The sequence below is a fragment of the Carcharhinus amblyrhynchos genome, chromosome 12, assembly GCF_965287045.1.
Source record: "Carcharhinus amblyrhynchos chromosome 12, sCarAmb.v2.hapA, whole genome shotgun sequence".
Taxonomy (NCBI): Eukaryota; Metazoa; Chordata; class Chondrichthyes; order Carcharhiniformes; family Carcharhinidae; genus Carcharhinus; species Carcharhinus amblyrhynchos.
The window spans coordinates 41727462-41749476 of record NC_137335.1 but is presented as its reverse complement, the minus strand read 5'-3'; the positions used below and the strand labels follow the sequence as shown (position 1 = coordinate 41749476).

The following is a 22015-nucleotide window of genomic DNA, read 5'->3' as shown; positions in this document are numbered from 1 at the left end:
TTCATTGACTAGCTGTTTACCCTGCTGGCTGAAATCACTGCAGCAGGTTGCCTTGAGATGTCTTGACTTGGCACCAGATTTAAACTGCCATTGGGAAAGGAGAAGCCTGTGCCACAGCGATCAATAGACGTTAGTGTGTTGCTTTCTTCTAGGTCAGTGATGAATGTCAATTGGATAATTCAGTGGTATTAAAGTTTAAGGAAGTTCATAGTCTGTGCACAGGTCCACAATGTCATAGATGTCATAGATGCTTCATGATTGCATTCTTGCATGTTCTGTGTGCTTCCATCTAATAGATCCTAGCATGTGAGATGTTGGTGCCTAATGCATAGCAATACGAGAATCATAGAATCCCTGCAGTACAGAAGGAAGCATTCGGCCCATTGAGTCTGTACTAACCACAATTCCACCCAGGCCCTATTCCTGTAACTCTCATTTACCCTGCTAATCCCCCTGACACTAGGGTCAACTTAACATGGCCAATCAATCTCACCCGCACATCTTTGGGCTGTGGGAGGAAACTGGAGCACCCAGAGGAAACCCACACAGATACTATGGATACCAAGAAACATTGCAGTTTTAAAAGAAAAATATATTTTATTAGATAAACGTGAACTTGATTCAGTTAGTGTCATGTTTACTTCTATGATGAGGATCATGGGTACAAGTACCATTTACACAGTCTGGCTACAGTATAGTACTAAGAAAGTGCTGCATTGTCAGAAATGCCAGCTCTTGGATGAAAAATTAAACTGCAATCCCCTTTATTTATTCAAGTAAATGTACAAGATCCCATGGCATTATTCAAACAGCGAGGACCTCTCAATGTTCTGGGAAACATGCATGCTTTATCCACCATTTAAAAGAAACAGATTATCTGGTCATTCATTTATTTACTGATTATGGAGCCTTGCTGTGCACAAATTATCTGCAGTATTTGCCAACATGACATTTCAAAAGTAATCCATTGATGATAAAGCACTCCAGCATGTACTGAGGATGTGATAAGCTGCAATATATAAAACTACAAGGTTTAAAAATGACTTGTAACATCTCAGTAAAATGTTCATCTTTTAGTTGGAATGCTATAAAACATACATTGTTTTAAGCAAAGTACAAATCCTGTCAATTCTCAGCGAAAGTCCGTGCTACAACAAAACATGTTCTGTTAATCTTGCGCCATCATTATCATCATCGGTTGTAATCGTTATTACCGTTCCTCCTTCTTGTGACGTGAGCACAGTAAAAATGCTGTCTGCCAAGGCATTGTAGTTTTGAATGTTGCATGCATCTGCAATGTTCTGCCAATCTTCCAGTGTACAGTGAGTATCGTTAAGGATAATCTGCTCCAGAGCACCTATGTATATGATTATAATAATGGTTTAATTTTAATTACTTTTTCACAACATTGATATCACTATTAAATTTACTTTTTTTACTTTTACTTTTTACTTTACTTTTTCTTTACTACATTGTAGTAAAGAAAAGAGGAAATCAAATGGAAATCTTGTCCTCATTATTATAGTCATTAATTTCCTTGGCAGACAGAATTTACATCCATAGGGTGTCCCTGGTAGCTTTCAAAGATTCTCTCTCCAAAAATTTTAACTTGGTTGAAACTTCACAGTGTACATCTTTTCCTTCGTGAAGTGTTGGTTTTCATTACTCTGATCTTCTATGATTCTCACTGGTTCTCCGTCTTAAAACACTGAACTCAAAACCTTTGTACATTTTTTACCTGTCCCTCCATGCCCTATTTCCGCTCTACTCTGTACCATCATCCAGCCTTACATTCACGCTCTTAGTCTACAGTACCCTAATTTTCATTAAAAAATCTGCATCAAGGTGGTGCTGTAATGTGGCAATGCAAATTTCAGCTTCTTTTTTCCTTTTTAAGTTGTTTGTTTTTCTTTCTCGTCACATTTTAACTCAAGTTAAATCTCTGCGGTAGAGTAATTTTGAACTTAATTGAATTATTATTGTCACATGTATTGGGATGCGATGAAAAGTATTGCTTCCTGCGTGCCATATAGAGAAAACATACCATTCACAGAATATATAGGGAAGAAGAAAAGGATAGGGTGCAGAATATAGTGTTGCAGTTACTGATTGTGTAAAGAGAAAGATCAGCATAATATGTGATAGGACTATTCAAAAGTCTAATGACAAGAGGGAAGAAACTGTTCCTGAGTGGGCTGGTACGTGTTTTCAGACTTCTGTGTCCTTCTGATAGAAGAAGGTGGAAAAGAGTATGTCTAGGGTGCGTGGACTCCTTGATTACGCTGATTATGCTTTTCTGAGGCAGCAGGAACTGTAGATGGAGTCAATGGGTGGGAGGCTGGTTTATGTGATGGACTGAGAAGCAGTCACAACCCTCTGTAGTTTCTTGCAGTCTTGAGCAGAACAGAAGCCATAAAAAGTTGTGATGCATCCGGAAAGAATGCTTTCTCTGGTGCATCAGTAAAAATTGGTGACAGTCATAATGGACGTGCTGAATTTCCTTAGACTTCAGAGAAAGTAGAGGCATTGGTGGGTTTTCTTAACTATAGCATCAACGTGGAGGGACCTGGACAGGTTGTTGATGGTCTGAGCACTTAAAAACTTGAAACTCTCACCCATCTAATTCATCACTTTTGATATAGACAGGGACACGTCCTCCACTATGTTTCCTGAACTTGATCATCATCATTGCTGACATTGCGGGAGAGATTATTGTCATTGTATAATTTCACCAGATTCTGTCACAGCTGGGATTCTCCCAGCCTGCTGCACTGCTTGAGTAGCACAGCGGGCCAGGAGATATCAACTGGGTTGGGGGGTGAGGGGGCGCTCTGGCAGGATTCATAACCGGCGTCTGGCAGATTGCAAGTGTCCCAGGCCCACTTTTCTGATCTAATCAGCCTCGCGCCAGAAATCAGTGCAGGACTCATTATCGTATGGAAATGTCATGGCGCTAGCGAAACAGTATTCTCCAGGCCTACTAGCATCTCCCCCCACTGGGGGAGATTCCCACAGGCAGGTTTTACAACTGTTTCCCACTAATGGGGAACAGATGTACTCACCCTGCTGGTGGGGACAGAGGCCATTGAGGCCCCCCAGAAGGTCAGGGGCAAGGGGTGGTGTCCCTTGGGCAGTGCCAACCTAGCACCCTGGCACACTGACATTGCTTATCAGGCACTGGGCAATGTCAAGGGAGCAGGGCCAGAGTGGGCAGAACATACAGGGTGAGGGTCATTGGTGATGATGGGGGACACGCTGACACTCTGGGACTGTGAGGGAGAGGGTGAGAGGTCAATTGGGGCAGCCATGGGGGAATGAAGATTGGGCTGTGGATTGGTCTTAGGCTGGCTGGGGAGGCAATTGATGGAAGAGAGTTCAGGAGATCAGTGGGCCAGTGATCAGAAGGGAGTACGTTAGTAACTGGGAAGCCAAAAATGGTGGGGAGGAAGGTGGGGGGGGTGCCAGTGCTTATGAACCGATCTCCACACTGACAGATCAGCATATGCACAGCGGCACTATCAGCATGCTGATGCCAGCAGGATGAGCCCTCACATCTCCCTCACCCCCACACACCCACTTTCTGGTGTGACTCACTCTGAGGCATTCTGCATTGCTCAGCTTGTTGGAGATTTGTTCAGGTAAGTATGCCCAAAAAGCAGGTGAGAAATTCTTCTGTTTTCACGCCTGTTTTGGGAGAATCCCAGCCCTCCTTCCTGTACATTGTCTTGCTATTGTTTGAGATCCGACCCACTACAGTGGTGTCATCAGCCAACCTGAAAATGAAGTTGGGGCAGAATTTTGCCACAAAGTCATAAGTGTATGAGGAGTATAGTAAGGGGCTGAGGACACAGTCTTGCAGGGCGCCAGTGTTGAGGATAATCATGAAGGAGGTGTTGTTACCTGTCCTTACTGATTGTGGCATGGGAGTTAGGAGGTCTAGGATCCAATCGCAAAGGGAGGAACCAAGCCCTAGGCTACGGAGTTTAGAGATGAGTTTTGTTGGGATGATGGTGTTGAAGGCTGAGCTGTAGTCAATGAAAAGCAGTCTGACATGTGTCCTTGTTGTCCAGGCGTTCCAGGGTTGAATGTGTGACTAGGGAAATGCCATCTGTTGTGGACCTATTGTGACGATAGACAAACTGTAGTAAATCCAGGCATTCAGGCAAACCAGAGTTGATGCATGCCATGACTAATCTTTCAAAGCACTTCATGATGAGAGTCACCTGACAATAGTCATTAAGGCACGCTGCATGGCTTTTCTCTGGTACAGGGATGATGCATCTCTTGTTGCAGTTAGGGATCTCAGATCGGAGTAAGGAAAGATTAAAGATGTCTGTGAATACCCCACCAGCTGGTATGTGCTGGAGCTGAGTGTCTTCTTCTATTCTTATTATTCATTTATTTGTAATTTTTAAAGAATAAAGAACATACCCAAATGAATTTCTATATCAACATTAAAGTGAATTGAAAATAGTACGCATCTCTCTCCTGGAATTCATCATAATATCAGGTCCTTGAGCTGTCTAGGTCCTAAACTGTGGATTCTAACCAGCCATTAAATTTTGGTCGGTTGTGGGCCATTATAGGCAGATCCATCACAACTCTCCCCATGTCAAAAGAATATCAGAAGTTGTAAAGACCCCCTCATTTCCTATTTGGAGTGGTTCCAATCAAAGATCAAGGGATAAAAGAATAATGGGTTCTTGCAGGCCTTCCATGGTCATGTATGTGGAACTCAGGATAAGATGTCTTGTCTTGGGCAAAGGTTAAACCTGGGAATATCAGGCATAAGTGTTTAAATACATGGTTACCTGAAAGTGTCATACTAGGTCAATAAAGCCATAAAGGAGGGCAACAACATTTTGGATCTTATAAATGGGCATGTAATAGAAGAATAAAGAATTACAACTTTGTACAAAACACCTTGGTTTTGGGTCTTCCATGATAGAAACAACCATGGTGTTCAATTTAACTTTCAGTTGAGGTTATAAGAACATAAGGACATAAGAGATAGGAGTAGGAGTAGGTCATCTAGCCCTTTGAGCCTGCCCCGCCATTCAATAAGATCATGGCTGACCTGAAGTGGATCAGTTCCACTTTCTCGCTTTCTCCCCATAACCCTTAATTCCCCTGTCTATCAGAAACCTATCTACCTGTGACTTAAATATATTTAGCGAGGTAGCCTCCACCACTTCAACAGGCAGCGAATTCCAGAGATTCACCACCCTTTGAGTGAAGAAGTTCCTCCTCAACCTTGATCTAAACTGCACCCCCCCTTATCTTGAGGCTGTGTCCTCTAGTCCTGCTATCCTTTCTAAGCGGGAAGAATCTCTCTACCTCTACCCTATCCATCCCCTTCATTATCTTATATGTCTCTATAAGATCCCCCCTCATCCTGCTAAACTCCAACGAGTACAGACCCAGTCTATTTAGTCTCTCTTCATAGGCCAACCCCCTCATCTCCGGTATCAGCCTAGTGAACCTCCTCTGCACTCCCTCCAAGGCCAATATATCCTTGCGCAAGTGCGGCGACCAAAACCGCACACAGTACTCCAGCTGCGGCCTCACCAGTACCCTGTACAGTTGCAGCAAGACCTCCCTACTTTTATATTCTATCCTCCTCGCTATGAAGGCCAACATTCCATTCGCCTTCTTGATCACCTGCTGCACCTGCAGACTGGGTTTTTGCGACTCATGCACAAGGCCCCTCTGCACCATAGCATGCTGCAGCTTTTCGCCTTTTAAATAATAATTTATGAAAATGACAGTATGCTTCTACCTCTGTAACATTAGGTGGAGATTTCCGTCTCCTGCATAGAGTGCTGGCTGAGGCAAGAAAGCTGGCATGCAGCTCACCAGCTGTACAGCTGGCTTCTCACCAGGTTGTGCAGCTCTCTGTGCAGAAAAAAATGTGCAGATGTGACCACACTGTCACACTGGCGGGGCTGAAAAAGCCAGCAATGGTGGGAATCCCCAAGATTGGGAAGCCTTTAGAAATGACAGGAACCTCCCCCAAAATGCAAAAGGAAAATCACTCCCAGAGATTCCCCACATGATAGGGGGATTCCTCCCTCTCCCTCTCCACATGGGGGAAGTGCCGGGGCAGTACCAGGACAGTTCAAGGGGCAGTGGCAGGGTACTGCCTGGGCACGTCACTCTCCTCCCTGGGATGACACTTACTTGTGCACCCTCAGTAGGTTCTCTCCGCCTAGTTCCCATTTTTAAAAACTTGTAAATTTTGCCAATGTATCATTATGTTGGCAAGGGGGGGATCCCAATGTAGGGGAACATGTGACAGTGAAGCCCTCTAATTATGTTATAATTCATTTAAAGAAGGTTCCCAACCTTTATGGGCTTGAACCTCGTAATGTCACAGGCAGGAGGCAGGGAGAATCAGAAAATGAGATCTCACTGGTGAGATTCTTGGTTTCTGACTTTCACAATATTTTGCACCCATGTCATCATTTATCTCATGGCAAACGTGGGTGCAAAATTGCAGCAATTGTCTCTCTTTGACTCAACTCAACGTATTTGCTGATGAAACGTTCATTCAAACCTTTGTCATCTTTGACCTCAATTATTCCAATATTTTCTTTGCAGTCTCCAAATTTTGAACCACCACAATTTTAAAATCCAAAACTTTGTTGCTTTATCCTAATTGACTCAAGACCCTGTGTTTGCTGACCTATACTGGCCCCTGTTCCAGCAAAGGTAGATTTTAAAATCCACATCCTTTTTGATCTTCTAGCCTTGGCCCCTTGTGCATCTCCCACTTACATTTCATCACCATTGATGGCTATGCTTCCAGCCATTTATCCCAAGGCTCTGTAATTCCCTTGCCAAATATCTCCTTTTTCCAAGGTACAGATTCAACAAAGAAAGGTTCAAAGCATTCCAGGATGGAATTTTCACACAAAAATTCTAAGGGTTCGATCTTACCAGCCATTCAAACCATGCTTCCATTGCAGTGAGGTTGGAGAATATGGCGCCCATCCAAATCCCCATTTGCTGCAGCAGGATGGGAAAATCCCGCCGGTGTGAACAGCCATAACATTCTGAATGGTGAGAATAATTGAGTGATTGCACCAGTCTCTCGGGTGCACTTTTCATCACAATGGTCCCACACTCAATCACTTTTTCAAGAGTTGAGAGTTTTGGGACCCTCCCCCAATCATTAGATCTTAGTGGCCTGTTCCTCCATTCCTTCGTGACATGGGTTGCCGGCATTGGGACTCTCCCGATGGGTCTTTCTACCTGACCCCCGGCATACCCATGTCATGACCACCAGCATGCCTCCCTATCATGATACCCAACATGATCCAACGCTGCATGACACCACCACCCCCCCACCTCCCCCCGGATAGCGACCCTCTCATAGCCCACCCCTTCCACACCCTCATCCCAACACCCACTTTGGCCACACATGCAGTGCACAACTGGCACCAGAATATCCACTGCCTAGGTGTCCAGTGGCCACTGCCGGACTGTCTGATGGCCACTGCTGGGCTGTCTGGTGGCCACTGCCGGTGTGTCCAGTGGGCACACCAATATGTCCAGTGGGCACCACAAGTATGCCAGGTGGGCCCTGCCAGGTGCACCCTACACAGCCATGCCACTGGCCACCCGGGGGCTTCAATGACCTCTGAGCCCCCTGCTGTGACCATTGCACCAGGTCTCCATTTGTGGAGGCCAGTAGTGATTCTTGCCTGAAGGTCAATGAATTCTGTGCAGTGGGATTTGAATGGATTATGTATATTTAAATAATAAACTTCTTTGCCATTAGAAAGGTGCTATTAGAAACGATGGCAAACCATTGATTTTTAGGTTTACATACTATTTACCCAGGTCAGCGGGATTCACACCAGGCGCAGAGAGGTAGGAAAATCACCCCCATAATGTCTCTTTTTTTGGTGTTAATTTCTGTCTTGTGAAGTGCCTTGGTATGCTTTAGTATGTTAAATGCATTAAATAAATGTGTTTACCTTGACCAGAATCATAGACCTCCTTCAGAAGATTAAATCCAGCTTCCTTGTGATCATTTGAGATCAGCCACAATACTGCAATCCCAGTTGAGAGAACAGCTGGATTTCCATTCCATTCATGGGTCAGACACTGAATAAGCTCAGTACTTGGGCACTTGTTCAACAAGAATAAATAATCATCTTGGAGGAAAACAATCCAAATATAATACATTAGAAAGGGTCAACACCAGGCAGACAGGCAGCACATCAAACTGAATACTGAACCAATGTATGACAGATTGTAACAAAGAGGGTGCCACTGGCTGAGATGAATTTCAACCCTGATTATTTTGTAACAGGAAGTAGTTTAAGCAAAAACTTCTGCAACTTTTAAAGGAAGAATGCAATGGAAAATTCAGTGTTATAGAAAAGAACAGGTCATTAGTTAATACAGAGTCAAAAGGTTGCATTGTCTCCTTCTATCCTGTGAACAAATATAGCTTAATAGTGTGGCAAGAGATCAGATTCTTGTTTCTCAACACACTCCAGTTCAAAATCCATCATACAGGACAGGAGGTGAGTTTGGATTTCTGAGAATTTGGCAGGGAATCTGTACTAGGATTCTATCCATTTAAATGGGCTGTTTAAATTCTGGTGTGGGGAGGTGTGGGAATGGCCATGGGCAGATCTTTCACCCGTGACCTTAATCTGAAGGGGGAGGGAGTTCCTGCACTTCTCTTGTAAATTTAACCTTTCACATAAGCATTGCTGTGGGTCATTTTGAAACTTGTACAAAGGACCCAGCCCCCACTTGGAAAGGAAATTGAATGCAAAAGAGGTCAATTCCCTCTCCAGTGAGACCAGCTTGTTATGTTGAGAGCAAATATCTGAAGAGATTCATTTTGGAAGCTTCATCAAACCTGCTCTCCATGATTGGAACAGCATGGTGTTGTTCCATCATTCTGTTTGATGTATGTTATGGGCACCACTGGTATATCTTTGTAGGCACACAAAAGCCACATTCCTGAGATTTGGAATGCAATCTCCAGCTTGGAGCAAAAGTGGATTGTGGTTACACTCTGCTGGCCAATTATAGTGAAGTAAATCCTTAGGAATTTCAGGACTTGACTTCCAGTTTGAGTCAGATTGTTTGGATGGAAATGGGAAGGGAATACAGAAACCCGGCAATTCTCCAAAGGGGGAGAGCAGAGTTCACCCTAATGTACCTACTAATGACCAATGACAGCAAATTTTCAGAGCATTAGTAGCAAACAGAGGAAACATAGACTGAGTCATGACTGATAGATAAATGAGGGACACAATTACATTTATACTATTTTATTTAGAAAAACTATTCTCAGGTCCAAACCTACACAGGTGACCTCCAGTTGATGCCAGAATGCACCTGCCTGGGACATGAAGTGCTAATTTCAGTGAGATGCATTCATTTAAAAGACATTGGTAGCCCTCTGGACCACCAATTATGCCTCTGTATCCACCCATCAGAGGAGGCTGTAAAGCCTGGCAGAGTGAACCAGGCTGAGTGAAGTGGGGTGTTGCTGGAAAGAAAGACACCTGAAAGGATTTCAAAGAAATTTTACTCCAGAATGCATGTCTGGGTCCCCAAGTGAGTCATGCAACATCACTGAAGCAGCTGAGAAACATATTTCCACCTGGTGTACTGGAAATCAAATTTTTTTTGTATTAATAGAATCATAGAATCCCTACAGTGCAAAAGGAGTCTTTTCAATCCACTGAGCCTGCACCGACAACAATCCCACCCTGGCCCTATCCCCGTAACCCCACATATTTATCCTAGTCCCCTGACACCAAGAGACCATTTAGCAGAGCTAATCAACCTAATCCACGCATCTTTTAAGTGTGGGAGGAAACCGGAGCATCTAGAGGAAATCCAAGCGGATACGTGGAGGATCTGCAAGCTCCACACAGACACTGACCCGAGTCCGGAATTGAACCTGAGTCTCCGGCTCCATGAGACAGTAAGTGCTAACCACTGTACCACCATGTTGCCCCACTATCATGGGATGTGAGCATTTTTGGAAAGGCTAGAATTTGTTGATCTTCCCAAGTTACCTATGAGAAGGTAATGGTGAGTAATGGCTTCAACTGTTTATAGTCTATATAAATGATCTGAAAACAGGGACAGAGTGTTACATTGCAAAATTTGCAGATGATACCAAAATAGGTGGGAGAGCTGGCAGTGAAGAGGAGATAAAGATTTTACAGATAGATATAGATCTATAGGAGAATGGGCCAAAATTTGGCAGATGGAGTTTAATGGGGATGTGTATGAGGTTATCCATTTTGGCTGAAAAAATAGAAAGGCAAATTATTGTCAGATTGGAAAGCAGATTCAAAATGTGTTCAAGCAGAAGGATCTGGGTGTCTTTGTTCATGAATTGCAGAAAGTGGTATGCAGGTACAGCATGTAATAAAAAAGCAAATAGAATGTTAGCATTTATTGCAAAAGGACTGAGTATAAAAGTAGAGAAGTGTTGTTGCAATTGTAAAGGGCATTGGGTGAGACCACATCTAGAATATTGTGTCCAGTTTTTGTCTCTTTATTTGAGGAAGGATGTGGAGCAGTTCAGAAGAGATTTACCAGATTGATTCCAGGGATGAAAGTGTTAACATGTGAGGAAAGATGAAACAGTTTTGGCTTATACATGCTGGAGTCAAGGTGGATTAGAGGGGATCTGATTGAGGTATATATAAGTGTTAAAAGGGATTGATAAAGTAAACATCAACCAAATGTTTCCCCTGGTGGGGCAATCTAGAACAAGATATAGATATAGGTTGAAAGGCGGTATATTTAAAACTGTAATGAAGAGGAACTACTTCTTGCAGAAGTTAGTTAATTTGTGGAACTCACTTCCCCACAATGCAGTGGAGCCTAGATCATTAAATGGTTTCAAGAAGGAATCACAGAATCTTTACAGTGCAGAAGGAGGCCATTCAGCCCATCAAGCCTGCACTGACAACAATCCTACCCAGGCCGTATACCTGTATCCCCATATACTTACCCTGCTAATCCCACTGTCACTAAAGGTGGAATTTATCCTGGTCAATCAACCTAACCCACACACCTTTGGACTGTGGGAGGAAGCAAAAGAAAGGAGATGGATATATTTCTGATAAAAGGGAAATAGGGAACAGGTGGGGAGGTCGATTTGAGACTGGCATGATCTGATTGAATGGAGGAGCAGACTTGAAGGGCTGAATTGCCTACTTCTGTTCCTATTTCTGATGTTCTAATGCCTCTATCTTATCTTCTTTAACTGCTATAGTCCATCTGATGTAGATATATGTTGTTAGGGAGTTCCTGTTTTTATCCAGCAATACTGAAAGAACACTGATATAGTTCAAGTCAGGATGATATGCGAGTTGGAGGGTATTTGCAGGCGGTCGTGTTCCCATGCATCTTCCACCCTTGACTTTTGAGGTAGTAGAGATTGCAGGTTTGGAAGGTACAGTTGAAGGAGTCTTAGTGAGTTGCTGCCGTGCATCTAGTAGATGGTTCACACTGCTTTGAGTGCGGACAGAGTGAATGTTTAAGTGATAGGTGGCATGTTGATTAAGCAGGCTGCTTTGGCAAGGTACATTTTCCAATCTCCCCATCACCCCAACCTTCTCTTAGTAGTGTTCTTTAACATCCATATATATAAGCCATCTAAAATAACCTTACAATATAATGCAATCAAATGTAACCATAGTTATCACAAGCATGAACATTAGTTATGACCCATTTTCAGGTTCGGAACAGGCTGGACTGGAATTGGTCCTCACAAACATTTTGCACGTGATCTACCAGTTCCATTGCCTCTCCACAGACAGCTCACATATTTTATAGATGTCAGTCTTAAGCACAAAGTTAATACCTGGGAGGAAGTGAGGATCTTGGAGTTCGGAGTGCTCCAGATCCTAAATGTTCTGAAAGCAACAATTTTTGTAGTAGGCCTGCTTCTGCTTCACTCATCTTCAACAAATTTCAGCAAAGGAAACTAAAAGATGTCTTAGGTCCTTATTTAAATCTGTAATGGGGTCAAGTGCACAGCAGGAGAAATTCAAGGGAATTTACCCCTGTTGCTTATAAATAGACATGATAACTGGGTTAGATTATAATCATACTACTGTGATGCAATTGAAGCAGGTAGTCATTTTGAAAAATCAAACCTAAAATGTTTGCTCCCTGACTTATTCTAGTGAGCAGTTTTAAAGCAGCAGACAGGCATGATTGAGATAAATAAAATGCAAAGATGTTCGTTCATAACAGAAACAATTATGAGGGTTTGCAGTAGACTACATTCTCTCTTTCAGCTAATAAATAGAGGAAATTTTGTAATAGTTAATTTCTCAACACAGGTTACATTCAGAAAAAAAGTTTCTATCTAAACTCTCAGTTCAATCTTAATTACATTTCCTAGAATATAACTAAATTGCTTCTCCAAAAAACTTACCCAAGCTGAACTTGTTGGATTCATGAATATATGTCATTGCCCCAGAAATCTGCCCACACATACACATGCAGAGAGCAGCTTTCTTGTACACATTACACTTGTTGTAGACAATTTGAGCCAGGGCCATGCATGTGTCCTTACTCCGCATTTCACAGTTTCCATAATTGTAAATCACATCTCCCAGTATTTCAGAATATGTCAGTCTAGAGATGACAAGACAAGGAAAACATTTTACCAAAGAATCAAAAGGGTTTTAAATAAAGGAACAAAAAATACACACAGGTTGTTGGATGGAAATGAGTCATTAATTAAGAATATTTGGAGGTATAATTCAATCTCAATGGCATGCACTAAAAGGTCAGTAGCGGATCAGCTACCATTATACAACGTACCTTATTTTCCTTTCCACTGACCTCAATGGCAAAGACAAGCAATTGTGGTGTATAATTTGGAGATAATCTGCTTTCACTCATTTTGCACTTTCCTCCCAAAATTGAGTCTCACCATCTTTTTGTTTTTCTCTGCACTTTTTCTTTGGTGATAGTAATTGTTTTAAAGTCCTCCCTCTCTTTTGCTCCTTTTGTTTCTAGGGGTGCTTTTTGTCTTCATTGTAAAGACAGATATAAAGTACATGTTCAAAGTCTCTGCAATTTCCTTGTTTCCCATTATTCAATCACCTGTCTCACCCTCGATGAGACCAATGCTTACTTTAACTACTATTTTCCTTTTCATGCATTTGTCGAAGCATTTTTAGAAGATTTCGATTTTCAACTTACGTTTGTTGGTTCCTTGGTCTTGAGAATCCAAGTGGTTATAGCAACTAAGAAGGGCAGATCATAAGGTAAATGCTTTTACACCACTGCCTGTGTGCTAGGAAGAGCAGAAATATATCCTCCAGGTCCAATAAGCCATGCTGTAAACCTGACGCTATCTGTCTGATGCTCTTCTCCACAATCTCTGACCCCAGTCATTCCCCCAGCTCCAATGATGTTACCATGATGCCCTGCTATCTTCCCCAACATCTCCAAACCCTCCATTCTTCACAAGCCCACATGATCAACAGCTTCCCGCTCCAAGTATTCATCCCTCAGCTATGCTCCACCATCTCTTGATTAGCAACTTCCGCTCACCTCATAATCTTTTCCCCCAATACCACTCACAATTCCCAACTGCCCCTTTCCTGCCCAAAAGACAGTGAAGCCCATTAATCTGGCTGGGTATTGAGTAGGAAACCTGGGAAAAAATTCAAACCCTCATTATAGCTAAAATTGATTCCATGGTCTACATCTTACAGGCTACGTGCAGTAAGGAAAACAGGCAGGGGGACTTGTAAATTAGGGCACTTTGTCATCAGTTGCATAACCACTGTCAGTCCACCCAACCCTGCCATGACTTTACAGGTAGTAAAGTTGGGTAGGTGGTCTGCCTGTGGTCCAATTGAGGCTCTTAAGTGGGGAATTAATGCCCAATTAAGTGTTTCATCTGCTGCTAACCAATATCTGCTGGCACTCCAATTGAATTTTCCCATACTTGTACCTGCTTTTCTTTACCTAATCAATCCTCTTGCCTACCAGATTCTTTACATGTATCAAAATTCCCACTGCTAATCCAAAATAGTTCTCTACATTACTTTACTCACATTGGCCTTTACTGCTCTTTCATTTTAAGATGAAATTAATATAAGCTTCATGATTGATAAAGCCAAAACAGAAACGATATTCTCTGTTTAATATTGCTATATTTTATGTCCCTTGGGCTAGTAATGGGCTAGTAATTTCCCTAAAAGGATCCTGCAGTTTTTTAATTCTACATTCTTTCCAAACTTTATTCCACTGTGACTTTTAGTGGAAGTCGTAACATTCAGGGATTTCAAATATAGAATTATCTGCTCTAGGTCCCTTTTTGTGTTATATACAAGTGTTCTCATTCCTTGTACAGTAATGAGTAACAGTATTTTACTAATATGATTCAACCAAATTTAGAATCTTACTTCTGTTGCTTGATCCAATTAATAATCAGATCCAGTCGGTTATGTTCGAGTGCACATTCTATTCCCTCCAGTGACATCTTTGCATTGGGTGAACGTTTGATAGTAGAAAAGGAGCCCATCACAGCTTCAAAGAATTGCAGAAGAGGAGAAATATTTCCTTCATATTCGGTAACAGCTGAGGGAGAAAAGATTATTACACAGTTATGTCAAAGAACAAAGTGCAATTGTTATACATTTTAAACCACAGATGCAAACAGAGCTAGGCTAGGGATGTTTGCATCAAATCTAAATGCTTATCAGCTCTGTGTCTTAGCTGTATCCATATGTTAAAGTTTGTAGCACTAGCTAAATCCTTCCTTATTCAGAAAGGAAAACTGTAAGACAGGTCTCTCATGTATATCTCTCTTCGTGGTTTAAGAGGTGCATAAGCAAATATGTGGAGGCCCCCTCAGCTGAGAAATGAAAGATGGCCAATGGCAATGTTTCCCAAACTGGATTTCACAGAAACTGGGGTTCCGTGGGACTCATCCAGGATTTCCATGGTAGCTCTGCACATGTTAAATCTGAAAAACGCTGTCCTTCCAAATTGTCTAATTTAATTCTTCTTTCACTTTGTTGGCTTCAGATACGTGCATTGGTCAGCCTATAAGCTGCCAATACATTGAGAATCCAGCCTTTGACTGGGCAAGCTAGGAATAGAGGCAAATTCAGTCAGTGGCAAAGCCAAGGCAAGATTGAAGGTGACTGGATGGCAGAACAAGGTAGGCCTCAGCTATAAGGTGGAGGGGAACCCAAGGCCAGGAGAACAAGGAGCAGGAATCCAAGGCTGGGAACAATGGAGCAGGAGTCTGAGACCAGTAACCATGGAAAGAGTCCAGGACTGAGGCTGTAGAACAGGCATCCTGAGCCAGCGGTCGTGGGGTGAGAGTCCGGCAGCCGTGGCAAGGGGATACAGGGGCTACGGAGCAGGACTCCAGGGCTATGGGCCATTAAGTGGGTAGCAAGGGGGAGGGGTAGAGTATTGATGGAGGAGAGAGAGATGCAGAGGTGGAAGTATGGGTAAGAGAGAGGGAGGGATAGGTGTGAATATGAGTAGGAGAGAGGGGTGAGAGAGAATAAAAGAGGTGGAAGTGTGGATGGAAGAGGTGTGAATATGGATATGTGATGAGAATGAGAGCGAGAAGAAAAAGAGGTGGGTGTATGAATGACAGAGAGAGGCAGGTGTTTGTGTGTGAGGGAGGTTGGAGTGTGAGTGAGTGAGAGAGGTGGGTATGTGAATGCGTATTTGTGTGTGAGACAGAGGGAAACACAAGTGTGTGAGAGAAAGAGGGGAAGAGTGAATGTGTGTGTGCTTCTTTTGGGTATGAGTCTATTTATGTGTGTGTGTCGGATATGAGAATCCAGCTCTCCAGCAACACTGCCAATAATAAACAAATTCGTGAGCAAAAGAAATAGCATCACTTCTTCCATTAAAAAATTAGAAAAAGATAGTGTTTGTCAAATAAGAAAATGTTTTATTATAATAAACGTACACACAAAAGACTTAACTGTTCTTGTATGTCTGTACCTACTGTGTGAAAACAAGCAGTTTTTTGTTATTTAACTTTTTTTATAACAGTCAGAACTTTATGTGTCTGGGCATGCCCGAGCCAGAAGTATGTAAAATCTCATGAGAAGTGCTGGGAGCATTTCCCAATGACATTGCGTATGTGAATGATTTAGAGGTCATTGGGCACAGGCGCCAATCAGATGCGCACCCCCAACAATTAAATGGCCAATTAAGATCATTAAAAGTTAAATTGACAGAAATTTTACACTGCCATGCCACTTTTAGTTTGTCGCACAGGAAAAATGGGTGTATGTGGGCAGCCTGCCCAATTAAAGCATGGTACCCAGAGGAGGTTTCTGAGGGATCAACTGGGTTGGATGTGCCTTTGTTGTGTTGAAATTTGATGATTTTTTCCCGTGGTTTTGGTCACAAAATAAGTTTTACTCTTTCAAGAGTAACTTGAATGTGATTCTGACCTGGATGTTTTACAAAATATTATTCTTTTACATCTATTCTATAGTATTGCAATGTCAAGCAATTAATATAACCTTGTTTCCATGGACTTTACTGTGTTTAAGGTTGACCAGTGCTGAGCCCTCAGCAGGGAGCTGCACTTGATGGGATCACAGGTCAGGGATAACAGAGTAACACCAATTCTTAAACACAATACTGGAAGTGCAAGAATGACGAATTTATATTTTTGTAAATGAACGAATGTTTTAAAGTCTAAACAGTAATTAAATAAATTCACATTCTTTGTCAATTTAGAGGAATGTTATGTACGCCAATGAAGCAACTATTTTAAGAAGCTGTGGCATTTTTATACAATATGAAGAACTAACATTGAAAATATTGCATTTATGTTAACTACTAACTTATTTTCAGTGACACTGATTTTATTTTTAGATATGTTCTACAAATCACAATGCATATCTAAATACTGTAAGTGTGTATTAAGGAAACATTGCACTGGAAGTAGTGCATTACTCAACCTTTCTTGACAATGCTAACATTTGTTGAACTATTTAAATATTGTTTTTTAAAAATGAGATACATCCCTTTAATTCCTAATTCTTAAAAACTTGCAGGAAATGTATTTCAGCTGATGTGGGATTTGTTTTTTCTATTTTGATGGCTAATTGCGTAAAACACAGTAATCGACAACATACCTTTAAATCTTTCCATGACCTCCAAATTATTCAGGATTCCTCGGGGACAATTTGCTACATGCATTGCAGCTGTCTTATATTGCTTATCATTAAACAGTTTATTAAATCTGTAAGAAAAGTGGAATTTTTAGTTTAGAAACAAACAAACGAAAAACAGATCGGTGCATGTGCAGAGGCCCACTCGGCATTATGCTGCCAGCCTCTCAGGCAGGATTAGGCCTCACCTAATCCCCACCAGCGACGGAAGAGGGCCTAAAGATATAACAACAATAATTTCTCCCTCAATGTCAATAAAATGAAGGAGATAGTAATTGGCTTCATGGAGAACGTGCACCTTCCTACATCAATGGTGATGAAGTGGAAATGCGGAATGTATCCACATCACAACAACCTGCCCTGGTTCCTCCTCATTGATGATATAGTTAAGAAAGCCCGCCAACACCTTTACTATCTCAGGAAACTAAGGAAAGTCAGCATGTCCACTACAACTTACCAACTTTCATAGATGCACCATAGAAAGCATCCTTTCTGGATATATCACAACTTGGTATGGACTCCTGCTCTGATCAAGACCTTAAGTATCTACAAAGGACTCTGAATGTAGCTCAGTCCATCACACAAGCCAGCCTCCCATCCACTGACTTCATCTACACTTCTCACTGTCTCAGAAAAGCAACCAGCATAAAGAAAAACACTATACAACCAACTCAAGAATAGCTTCTTCCCAACTGCCACCAGACTTTTGAATGGACCTATCATATATTAAGCTAATTTTTCTCTACACCCTAGCTATGACTGTAACACTATGTTATGCACTCTCTCTCCTTCTCCCCATGTACTCTATGAGCGTTATGTTTTGTCTGCATAGAGCGCAAGAAACAATACTTTTCACTCTATCCCAATACATGTGACAATAATGAATCAAATAAAAAAAATGTCAAGAGGAGGAACTTTTAGTTGATGGATAATTGCCATATCTCTTTATCCAACTGTTATACTTTCTTGTACGTAAACAACATTTATACAACAAAGCAACCCTGTGATCATTATTTTTGATGTGGAGATGCCGGCATTGGACTGGGGTAAACACAGTAAGAATATCCCACTCACCTGACAGCAAGCACTCCAAAAATTAGTGGCTTCTGCTACCAAATAAACCTGTTGGGCTTTAACCTGGTCTTGTGAGACTTTTTATTGTTATTTTTAGCATATCTTCACACGTAGCCCCTTTAGGGAATAGTGATAGAAGGATTCCCTGGTTGCCAATCAGCCCATTGAACCACACACACATATTATTATATATCATATATATACATATATAATGTATAATATACAGGGCATTAGTGAGGCCACACCTGGAGTATTGTGCAGTTTTTGAGTCCTTACCTGAGGAAAGATGTCCTTGCTGTGGAGGGAGTACAACAAAGGTTTACCAGGCTGATTCCTGGAATGACAGGTCTATTATATGAGGAGAGACTAAGTCGGTTAGGATTGTATTCGTTAGGGGATCTCATAGAAATTTATAAAATTCTAACAGGGTTAGACAGGGCAGATTCAGAAAGAATGTTCTAGATGGTGGAGGTGTCCAGACCAGAGATCATAGTTTGAGGATTAGGGGAAATCTTTTAGAATTGAGGTGAGGAGAAATTTCTTCACCCAGAGAGTGGTGAATGTGTGGAATTCACTACCACAGGAAGTAGTTGAGGCCAAAATGTTGTATGATTTCAAGAAGAAATTAGATATAGCTCTTTAGGGACTAAAGGAATCAAGGGATATGGGGAAAGGGGGATCAAGATATTAAATTTGATGATCAGCCATGATCATAATGAATAGCGGAGCAGACTCAAAGTACAAATAGCTTCTCCTGCTTCTAGTTTCTATCATGAATGCTCATTCCGTATCTAACAAGGCTGGCTTGGAACTTGACCTCAAAACTTCTTGCTCAGAGAAACAGACACCACCATTGCACCACAAGACCTCCACTGTGATTGATTAAAATTAATGGATTAATCTTTTAAATTTGAAAATATTCACATACCCAGTTTGTCCATTGAGCTCACCTCTCAACATACTCCAGCAAGTACGCCGATTCATTAATCTTGCCAGGATCATTATCATCAAATACTTCAGGCCAAAGACTATCAACCTCTGTGTCAGAGCAAAATGCATTATTTTATTATGGAACACAACAATCCATCAGAAACATTTATTTATTATTATTATTGAAGTACTAAAGTTTTCAATTGTTAAGACAAATTGGCTGCATTGCATCCGTTAAGTTTGATGTTTCATCAAATGCACCATTAAGTTCTCACTTTCGGATCCTGAGATGAAGGATTTTAATCCTGTCTAGTAAATCAGAGAAGATGCTGAGCACATTCTGTGTTTCCTTACAGTTAAGTAGGAAAATCACAGAAAAATTACTTGCATTCATCTCAATTCTGACAACCAAACTTTCTGAGTATTAGCTTTAGGTGGTCTGATTCATCAGGGAAGTGGCTACAGAGTTGTGCAATATTCTCCAAGAGAACCACTAGCCAAACTCTAAGACAGGTCACAGCATGAAAGTCACAGCAGCCTTATTTTTTTCCCTCAGGCTCTTTCCAGGCTGCCAATTAAGGCTGCAATAATGTCAGTTTGCCATGCACTGAAACATAAAGCAGGCTATGTAATGTTTTCAATAATTAACAATCGCATACTTTTTCCTAGCTAAGAAACTTTAAATATTTCAAATCGCAGAGTGGGAACTGAATGGCTCCAGTGGGAGCTGGGTAACGAGCCAGCAGTTGGTGGAGACGGGAGAGATTGACAAAAATGTCATAGACAAAAAGACAAAGGTAAATGTAATAGTGGTGATCATGACTAAGAAGGGTGCTGATTGTGGCCATTAAGAGATCAGAATGTCTAAATGGAAGAACAAAGGTAAGCAGAGTCTTAAAATACAACCAGAGGCATGTGATAGATGGTCTGAATGGGATGGGGGTCAGGAGATTGTGATGGGGAAAAAAAGATGGAAATGAGATTTTTAAACTAGTTGAAAAATGAAACAATGGAAGAAATTAAAATTAAAGAAAGCTAAAATGAAATAAAATAAATTGATGGGAATGGGCTGAAGGTGGAGGAGAAAGTCTGAAGTTGGTGAACTCAATTTTAAGTCCAGAAGGCTGTAAAGTCTCTAATCGGAAGATGGGTGCTGTTCCTCCAGTTTGTGTTGGACTTTACTGGAACATTGCAACAGGCCAAGGACTGACATGTGGACATGAGAGCAAGATGATCTGTTAAAATGACAAGCGATAGGAAGATCAAGGTCATGCTTGCAGATGGACCAAAGCTGTTCTGCAAAGCAGTCATCCAGTCTGCGTTTGGTCTCACTGATATTGAGTGGGCCGCATTGTGTGAGAGAATTTGCTCTGAAACTTGTAATTAAAATGTGTACGATGAGATGGGGTTAAAATGTGTACGATGAGATGTGATGAGACCAGCATGATTAATCAAATCAATGTATGCTACCTAATGTAATTAGTATAGTAATCAGACCAGCATGATCAATCAAATCAATGTATGTTACCTAATGTAATTAGCTATACAATGATTGTTGTTCAGTTACTCAACTCAATGTGATTATGGCTGAAAGGAAAGAGTGAAGTAAATATGTTCTCTTCACTATTCGGTCTAAGCCAGCTAAGCCATGATTGTTGTACAAGCAGAACTGTCTGGGTGACTAAAAAGATCAACCTTGAGAGTAAGATAAGGATCTCAGGGTATGGAGTTGTAGTGAGCATAAAAAGACTGTAAGCAAACAGTTCATCAGATTGTTCCGGACATCCCGGCTTTATCGTCTTGTGCTGGAAAATAAAGTCTACTGCTTGGAGGATTAAGACTCAGACTCTCTGTTCCAATCGGCTAAAATCAGTTGTCATCCTGGGGAACTACGACAACTGGCAGCAGTGATTGCGATAAACCAAATCAAAGGAGGTGCACATGAAGCACTGCTTCACCTAAAAAGAGTGTTTTGGCTCTTGCATGGTGAGCAGGGAGGAGGTAAAGGGCAGGCATTGCACCTTCTGCGATAATGCCGCGGGAAAGCAGTGAGGTGTGATTGAGGAGCGGAATAGGGTATCTTGGAGGGAAGGTTCCTGTGGAATGCTGACGGGGGGTGTGAAGGGAAGCTAAGTTTAGTGATGGCATTATGCTGGAGTTGACAGAAATAGTGGAGGATGATCCTTTGAATTTGGAGACTGGTGGGGTGAAAAGTGGGGACAGGGGGACCCTATCCTGGTTATGGGGGAGAGGAAAAGGGGCATGAGAGCAGTGGCGCTGGAGATGGGTTGGACACAGTTAAGAGCTCTGTTCCAGAGTAGATGGGAAACCCGATTAAGGAAGACATATAAGAACAGATGCAAGGGAGGTGAAGGAACGAAGAGAATGGGATGGAGTCCTTACAAGATTTGGATGGAAAGAACTACAGTTGAGGAAGCTGTGGGAATCGGTGAGCTTGTGGTTGGATGCTAGTGGACAATCTATCACCAAAAATTGAGACAGAGAGGTCAAGGAAGGGAAGGGAAGTGTCAGAGGTAGACCATGTGAAGGTGATGGAAGGGTGAAATGGGAGGCAAAATGGATAAATATTTCTAGTCCAAATGAGAGGACAAAGGGGAAACAAAATAGCCATCGATGTACCAATAAAAGAGCTGTGGAAGGGGCCAGAGTATAATGTTCTAAATACCACATAAAGAGACAGACACAACTAGAACTCATACGGGTACCCATAGCCACACCTCTTATTTGGAGGAAGTAAGATGAGTTAAAGGTGAAATTATTGAGTGAGAGAAAACGTTCAGCCCAATAGAGGAGAGTGGCAGTAGACG

General features: G+C 41.8%; 1 protein-coding gene across 1 annotated transcript in view; it reads right to left on the bottom strand.

Annotated features, from left to right (window-relative positions):
- Positions 1–621: 621 nt before the first annotated feature.
- Positions 622–22015, bottom strand: part of LOC145350936 (clathrin heavy chain linker domain-containing protein 1-like) — a 66084-nt gene continuing 44690 nt past the window's right edge. The window contains exons 6-11 of the mRNA XM_080200436.1: positions 19208–19295; positions 17148–17254; positions 14430–14604; positions 12440–12642; positions 7983–8162; positions 622–1357 (exon numbers count right to left, since the gene is read on the bottom strand). Coding sequence (XP_080056562.1) covers positions 1149–1357; positions 7983–8162; positions 12440–12642; positions 14430–14604; positions 17148–17254; positions 19208–19295 — 962 coding nt within the window. The 3' untranslated portion in view covers positions 622–1148. The remainder of the gene's footprint in view (positions 1358–7982; positions 8163–12439; positions 12643–14429; positions 14605–17147; positions 17255–19207; positions 19296–22015) is intronic.